This window comes from Lactuca saligna, chromosome 3, assembly GCF_052625555.1.
Source record: "Lactuca saligna cultivar CGN05327 chromosome 3, ASM5262555v1, whole genome shotgun sequence".
Taxonomy (NCBI): domain Eukaryota; kingdom Viridiplantae; phylum Streptophyta; class Magnoliopsida; order Asterales; family Asteraceae; genus Lactuca; species Lactuca saligna.
In genome coordinates, this window is record NC_136419.1 from 45,471,183 (window position 1) to 45,479,632 (window position 8,450).

Genomic DNA, 8,450 nt, shown 5'->3' on the forward strand with positions numbered 1-8,450 from the left:
GGTTTCAGGGTTTATTATTTAATTACTCTATTTAAAACGACATGTTACACACACTGCTTGATTATGGCTAATGATTGTCAAATTTATTATATTTAAGCGTGACTAGTGGTTTCAATTATCATTCAAATGGTCACAAAATTTAACTTAAAATGTGGCTAAACAATGATAGGATTTTATCAATAACCTTTAGCCACATTTATTGGACTGGGTGATTATAGATCATTTTTATATTAGTGTACAAAACCCAAACACATGTAATTTCAATCAGAGACAACATAATGTTTATATAGAGTTTTTGATATTCAAGATGTACGAAAACACTTGTAACTTCAAAAAGACTTTGCAGATTATATGTACGATGATAACCGAGATGATAAATTAATTAGGAAAAAATATATAAATTTTCTTGTTTTTAAATGTTTTTGTTGTAATGTATTTTTTTTAGAAATTAAATTGTTATGTTGAATTAAAAAATTAGGTTTTATTTAAAGAATATGTTTCATTAAAAAATATGGTCCGTCCACCAATATTTTAATTGTATATATATGTTAAGAAATGGTATGAGACAAGCTCGCTTATCGAAGCTCCTTATCGCAAAACACCATGCTGAAAGCTCCACTTAACACAAAGAGAGCCTCACCCACAAGATGGTTCAATCGACTTTACACAGTGGTTTACGCAGTGGCCATTTTCGCACTCGTTTATCGCCATTGTTGTAACCTTATCAACTCTCCTTCTTTCACCACCATTTTCCTGCTCGTAGCTGATCTTGTGCTTGCTTTCCTGTGGGTGGCATGGCAACCTTTCTTCCTGAATCCGGTGCACCGCGAGGTTTTTCCAGAGAACCTGCCACAAGTGGCGAAGGAGAGCGATTACCCACGGCTGGATGTGTTTGTTTGCACGGCTGATCCGTTCAAGGAACCACCAGTCGGGGTTCTTAACACCGTCTTGTCTCTTTTGGCGTATGATTACCCGACGGAGAAGCTGTCTGTATATTTGTCGGACGACGGAGGATCGCAGCTGACGTTGTTTGCGTTCATGGAGACTGCTAAGTTCGCGAAACATTGGTTACCATATTGCAAAAAATATAATATAATGGATAGATCTCCTGAAGTTTACTTTGAAAACGATCTATCTCTGTTCCCGGAGACAAATGAAATCCAGGTAAAGGTTGCTTCTTCTGCATATCAAAAGTTTTTTCTTCTATAATCATTATATTCGTTGTCGATTTTATATATATAGTCGATTTTTATAGATCCGTTCATTGCATATCGAAGACTGTTTGACTATTACAGATCTTTTCTTCCTCCCTCGTTAAGTTTATACAGATTTGTGAAATATGGATTGACCATTGTGAATCCAACAGTTTTGTTATGAAAATCTGTAAGGAGTTTAACCAAAATATAATGACTACAAAATTTATTTTCTCTAGAAATCGCTTTTAATAGATATACAATATGTATAGCAGGAAAAAGAAAAGATGGAAAGAAGTGGAGATGGTTAGTTTATTATTTAATTATATTTTTACTTAGAACATTGCCACATTGTTTTTACTCCTTTCGGTAAAAACGTTATTTATTAAATAGATTTCGTAAGATTATGCATGTTTGGGTAAAAAAGTAACATATGTTAACTCAAATATATACGGGCTGTCTTTTTCGAAGATTGGAAATTCATTACCAGGGAATCTTCAAAAACATTGTAATTTAACCCATATTAATTAATCCAACATGTCAAATCACAAATCAGAAAACAAAATTATTATTATTATTTTAACACTGATGATCGTTATCAATTTTGCAACATAGCAATGATTAACTTTGAAGATTATATTTTTGTTAAATCAAGTTACATTTGAGTTTGGACACGTATATTAATTTAACAGAAATATTTTATTACGTACTCTTCGTAATAGGTTGCATTATTTTCAAAAGCATTTTTAAATACTTCATATTATATATATATATATATATATATATATATATATATATATATATATATATATATATATATATATATATATATATATATATATATATATATATATATATCTTAAAGTCCCATCATCTGATCATAAGTTGTTTTAAAGAGTATTTTGTATTTAGCTAATTTATCATCATTCATGATCATATATTTTCTCTACAATATTTATCTTTTTAATAAGATAGAATTTGTACAACTATTAAGTAAATATATGATTTGAAATGTTATATATTAAATGTAAGCGATAACTATATAAAGGATAAAAAAAAAACTTTGTAATGAGTTGTACAAATATTAATTTCTTTTTGCTGGAACAATAATTTTGCAAAACCTGTTATTTTATTCTAATTTATTATACGTCTGCGGCCTCCTTTTTTGACAACAAATAAATCACACTCGCTAATCAAAATTTATTCAAAACAACCAACTATGTTGACCCTATAATGATTGAAGGTTTATTAATTATCTAAAGACGAAGGTGTACTAAATACTGTAAGCAGACAATGTATTAATTATCTAAAGACGAAGGTGTACTAAATACTGTAAGCAGACAATGTACGAGAACATGAAAGCCACTATTAAAGATGTGATGGACCGAGGAACCGTTGATATCGATCAAATAAACGACGAACGTGCCATCAAAGCTCTCCGCAAATGGACAAATGAATTTACACGTCACCAACATCCTACGGTGATTGAGGTTTACAATTCTTTCCCAAAACTAGTGACATATAATTAGTTCGAATTAACTTTTTATAACTTATTAAAAATAAACTACGATTTTATGATGATATTAATTACTTACAAATAGGTTTTACTGAAAAATGACGAAGATAAAGATGTAACGGGTCATTACATGCCCAATCTCTTCTATGTAGCACGAGAGAAGAATAAAGCCACCCCACATCATTTTAAGGCTGGTGCCATCAATGCTTTGGTACGCTTAGCCTTCTTGATCAATGATCATCACATCGATTCTTGTAGTTGTAACTGATCTTGATAGTATATATAATGTACTATTTTTCATCAACAGTGGTTAATTGATTATTGCAATCACCATATGCTTTTGTAGCTTCGAGTGTCAGCTAAATTGACAAATGCACCTATATTCCTCATCCTTGACTGTGACATGTACTCCAACGATCCTAAAACACCACTTCGCATGTTATGTCATTTCTTGGACCCTAACGTTGATCCAAAGCTTGCATTTGTTCAATTTCCTCAACGTTTCTACAACATCAACAACAACGATACTTATTGCACCGAACATGTGCTTGAGAACCAAATATGTAGTGTAGGAATGGATGGTTTAGATGGCATGTCATTCATGGGCACTAACGCCTTCTTCAAAAGAGATGCTCTACTTGGAAAACCTAATGAGCCACAAGGGATATGGAATGAACCGAATGATTCAGAAGATGGTTTAGCATTAGCACACCATGTTGCGGATTGTAGTTATGAGGACAACACTAAATGGGGTTCAGAGGTACATTTTTTTCATTAAACAATTTTGTTAAACTATGCATACTCGATAATGTTACCGATTAATGTTCCATTATTGCTAATATGATATAAGTTAAATGCAGATTGGGTTTAGGTATGGTACGTTAGTTGAGGATGCCTACACGAGTTTCAGAATTCAATGCTTAGGATGGAAGTCTGTCGTATGTAAACCAACTAGGGCGGCATTTCTAGGAAATATGCCGGTAGCCCTCCATGACTTTCTAAGTCAAGCCAGAAGGTGGTACATGGGTTTGCTACAAATAGCTTTGTGCAAATTTAGTCCTCTCACTTTCGGAATGAAGTATATGAACCCTCTCCAAGCCATGTGTTGTGCATATATAGATTTTCGTGCGTTTTGGTCTATTCCCATTATTATCTATGCCTTTTTGCCTCAACTAGCGCTCTTAAACTCTTCCGTTATATTCCCAAAGGTGCGTAAACATAATGGTATCTTTGATAAACATATATACACAAACAATCTTGATTAACGGATGTAAAAAGAAAAAAATTGAACTTTGTCATGCATGCATGCAGGTTTCAGACCCTTGGTTTTCTTTGTATGCGTTTCTTTTCCTTGCAGCATATGGGAAAAGTCTTCTTGATTATGTGGTGGCAGGATCAACATTCAGAAAGTGGTGGAGTTACCAAAGAATGTGGTTGATATTTGGATGCTCGACTTATCTTTTTTCATTTTTCGATTGGTTGGTTACAACTCTTGGCATGTCAACATTTGAATTCAATGTTACGAGCAAAGTGTTGGATACTGAGCTAAACAAACGTTACCAGCAAGGGGTTTTCACCTTCGGGGTGGATTCACCATTGTTTGTATCGATAAGCATTGTTGCCATTGTCAACTTATTTGCCTTTTTGGTTGGAATTAAGCAAATTTTGAGCAATGGGAGGTTTGAAGAACTGTTTGGACAATTATTTATATCAGGGTTTGGTGTGGTAAATGGGTGGCCGATATATGAAGGTATGGTGCTGAGGAGTGATAAAGGAAAGATGCCTGCAAAGACTACTTTGAAATCAGTATGTGGTGCTTTGATTATTTACTGGTTGTTTTCTTCGACATGTTAGTAAACAACTTCCAAGAATTTGTCATGTAACATATTGAGTAGTGAAAAGCCTCCTCCAACATTCTATTTTAGGCTAAAATCGTTCGCAAGTAACTACATTCACTACAAGTAATAAAGGGATTATTAGAAACATGTCTAACTTTTACCGGCAATTCCTTTTTTTTTCCCAGTGATTCTATTTTAGGTTTGCAAAATTAATTTACTTTTGTTAGTGCTTCTATATACGAGTAATTTCTAAGAAGTATTTAAAAAAATAAAAAAAAATTAAATATCCTTTTATTCCTGGTCATCATCCTATCATATTAAATGTTAACATGTATCATATATATATATATATATTGATATATGTCAATATGACACATTTAATGAAATTCATAATAATTTAATCTATTTATCATCATTTGATATCTAAGTAGTAGGATGAATATGAATAATATATATAAAAAAATATATATATTTAATATATATCCTAAAAAACAGAAGATTGAAATAAATGCGATAAATATCTGAAAGTTAAGACTTGATTAAAGAAAATATACTTCAAGGAATGTTTTTAATAAACTGTTATTTTGAATAAATAAGAAATTAAATAAATAAGGAAACATTCATATATAATCAACAAATTTAAATTTACACAAAATAATTGTATTTATGAGAAGTAGAAAGTAGTATCTAAGAATGGTTTTACTAAATAATTAATAGTTTCTAGAATCTTTTTACTATAAAGCTAACCATAAAAATATACAAAATAATCAACTTCACGGTCATGATGATGGTTTGGGGTCGAATGATTATGAGTGACAATTCTTAATACGATCTGCGATACAACACGAACCCAACATGAAAATAAACAGATTTGGTTTGAGAATTCTGACTCGCCGTGTAATTTTCTAAAATTTTAAAACCAAAAATTTCTTTTTTATAATAATAAAACCATCAATCCAACATGTTCATAAAATCATAAAGGAAAATCAGAGTATGTCAATCAATCATCCCAATACATCCAAAATCAAATAAGACAGAAATCATGGTGTGTGTGATGCAATCACCTCAAGCTCTTCCCTTTTGAACCGTAAGTATCTAAAATACAAAATGAAAACTATAAGCACAAAGTTTAGTAGTATGGGCCATGCCCCACAACCATCAAGCTACGCCCAGCTTCGAGTCCCGCTTGGAACACATCTATCTATGCTATGTGATGGGCCCCGCCCAACACACCTACCAGGCCTCGCCCGACATACATAAATTACATACAAACATGCAAAGTCATACATTCAACTAGCATATAGATAACCATAATCCATGGTTCAACATTGGTGCCTTCGATCTGCTAAACGCTAGGAGGAGACTCACCTCAAACTGCTAAAAAATTATATAAATGTTCGGACTGTTGTTCTAGGAAATCTCCGCAATACAACTAAAGCATTGGCGAGCCCAAAGGGCATCACCACGAACTTGTAATGACTATAACGAGTCTAGAAGACCGTCTTCTACGTATCCTCCTCTCTTACCCTCATCTGATAATAACTCAAACGCATATCACTCTTGGAAAACCAATATGCACCTTGGAACTGGTCAAAAAAATCGTCGATTCTCGGGAGTTGATATGTGCATATTTAGTTTGTATTAAGTGTAGATTTTTATTCATTTATTAGCTAAATTATTGCATTTCATGGACAAAAGGTACTTAAAAGTGTTTGAATTGTATTTTCAGTCCAAAAATGAAGCTCGGAAGCAAAAGGAAGCAGGCGAAGCGGTTAGGAGCTTGGGAATTGGATAAAGAAGAAAAACACCAAAAATAGCACCTACTCGGCGAGTAGGGTCGACTACTCGGCAAGTCCAAGTGAGGATAATGACTCGGGAACCCAGATGCTTATCACCTGACTCGACGAGTCGATACGCAAATATATAGATAACTTCCCAGATCGAGGAAAAAAAACTTCTGGGACAATTCTGGAGTAATTAGCTGCGATTCAGAGGCCAGAGAAACCCTAGAAGACGAAGATAGAAGCTACAATTCAATCCCGAAGGAGATTTGAGGCAAATTTCATCATTATACTTAATCTTTTGTTTTCCACTATGGTTAGACAATTTGAATTCGTTTTTATGCTGTTATTTACTTCAATCATCAGCTAAAACTCTTAAACTTGTGTTTGGGGATACAAAATTGAGACTATGGTTTGATTATTGGTAGGATTAATTCAATGTTGGTGATTTATTTGCTATTTTAGCTTGCTATAGAACCTTGTGTGTGAATGATAATTAATTTTCTGTTAATAGGAAGGTAATTAAATAGCATGAACATCGTTTGATTATCAACCTCATATACCTTGTGACTATTTTGTTATATGTCTAGGACTAATGAACATGAAACTAGAATTAATAAGAAAATTAAGTAAATTTATGTGCAAGCTTGTGTGATGACCATCAACAAGAAGTTAATTAAAACCAAATTGATTAACTATTGTGAGTCTAAAATAATCCGAATAATTAATCTAGTGAACTAAATTGAATTAGACAACTGATCACTGTTTAAGTTAGTTTATTTACTAAGGATTAGTGTAGTGAACGCGAACCTAATCACTTGAATCGGTAACCAACAAAAGAATTTATCCATTGCACTATTACCTTGAAATCAACCATAGGATCAATTGAGTTGAACTAAACAGAAGTTCCTTCGTATTATTGAATCTAGTTAATTCTTTTTTTTTTCTAGTTTTTAGATTAAGTAATAGTTAGTAAGTTTCTAGTCTTGTAAAACTAGAGAAAACCCTCTACTTATTAATTAATTTAGATAGAATTAGTTTTTATTTTTAATTTGCCGTTCCCTGTGTTCGATACCCTACTTGCTTGAACTATTCCACAATTGATAGGTACACTTCCTTTGTGTGTTTATTTTACAACTAGAAGTAGGATTAAAACTAAGTGAGTTTACGCACATCAAGTTTTTGGCGCCGTTGCCGGGGAACGGTTCTAAAATTAGCATTAAATTCCAATTCAATCGATCCTTTGTGTGAGATTTATCTTACACAAAGTTAATTACTGTTTAATTTAGTACGTAGTATATAAATTAATTAATTAATTAATTAAAAAAAACCCTGATTTACCTTGGACTCGCCGAGTGCATTCGCGCAGACTCAGCGAGTACGACGCTGAATCAGCTTTAATTTAATTTAATTTTTTTTGTTCTTTTTACGCGTTTTCTATTTTGTTTGCAGTTGTTTCATGACCCGAGGATTTGATACACCTCTGGTCCCCCCCTCTTGAAGATCCGGAAACCGCACTAAGAAGGAGCAAAGACAAAACCGTTGGAGAATCCGCTTCTTCAAAGAACACACCACTCAAAAACCTCAGGTCTGTTTTCAGCAAGAAAAGGAGCAAGAAATCAGGAGCATACAGTGCCTCGTTGACAATCGAAGACCCAATTCAAAAAGACACCGAGTACGAGACCGAGGAAGAAGACGAACCCACATACGAGCACACATCCGAGTTTGAAGACGATTTAGCTACCGCTATGGCTAATATCGATGAAATCCCCGTGGGGGAATGGAAGAAGAGGATGCGTGATGACACCGGCCTGGGACTTGTGAAACCCGCAATTCCAGCAACCGTTACTTTCGAGCTAAAGGGCCATATTCTCGCTCAACTCAAGGAGATTCCTTTTTATGGGAAAGATCACGAAGACGCCTACAAGCACTTGGATGAAGTAAATGATGTGGATGAAGTAAATGATGTGGCTGACTACTCCAACTACTTCGCATGCTCCCGGTCACGTTTAAAGGTGCTACGAATGATTGGCTCAAGTCACTTCCTCCCGGATCGGTCACCACATGGGCCAAGATGAAAGAGGAATTCATAGACCACTTTTTCCTGCCTTCCAAGATAGCT

General features: G+C 33.8%; 1 protein-coding gene across 1 annotated transcript; it reads left to right on the forward strand.

Moving 5' to 3' along the window:
• Positions 1-580: 580 nt before the first annotated feature.
• Positions 581-4,694, forward strand: LOC145036296 (cellulose synthase-like protein G3). The gene is made up of 6 exons (XM_078984746.1): positions 581-1,164; positions 2,534-2,683; positions 2,795-2,920; positions 3,056-3,469; positions 3,570-3,917; positions 4,021-4,694. The coding sequence occupies exons 1-6, from the start codon at positions 604-606 to the stop codon at positions 4,561-4,563; spliced, it is 2,142 nt and encodes a 713-aa protein (XP_078840872.1). The 5' UTR covers positions 581-603; the 3' UTR covers positions 4,564-4,694.
• Positions 4,695-8,450: the final 3,756 nt, after the last annotated feature.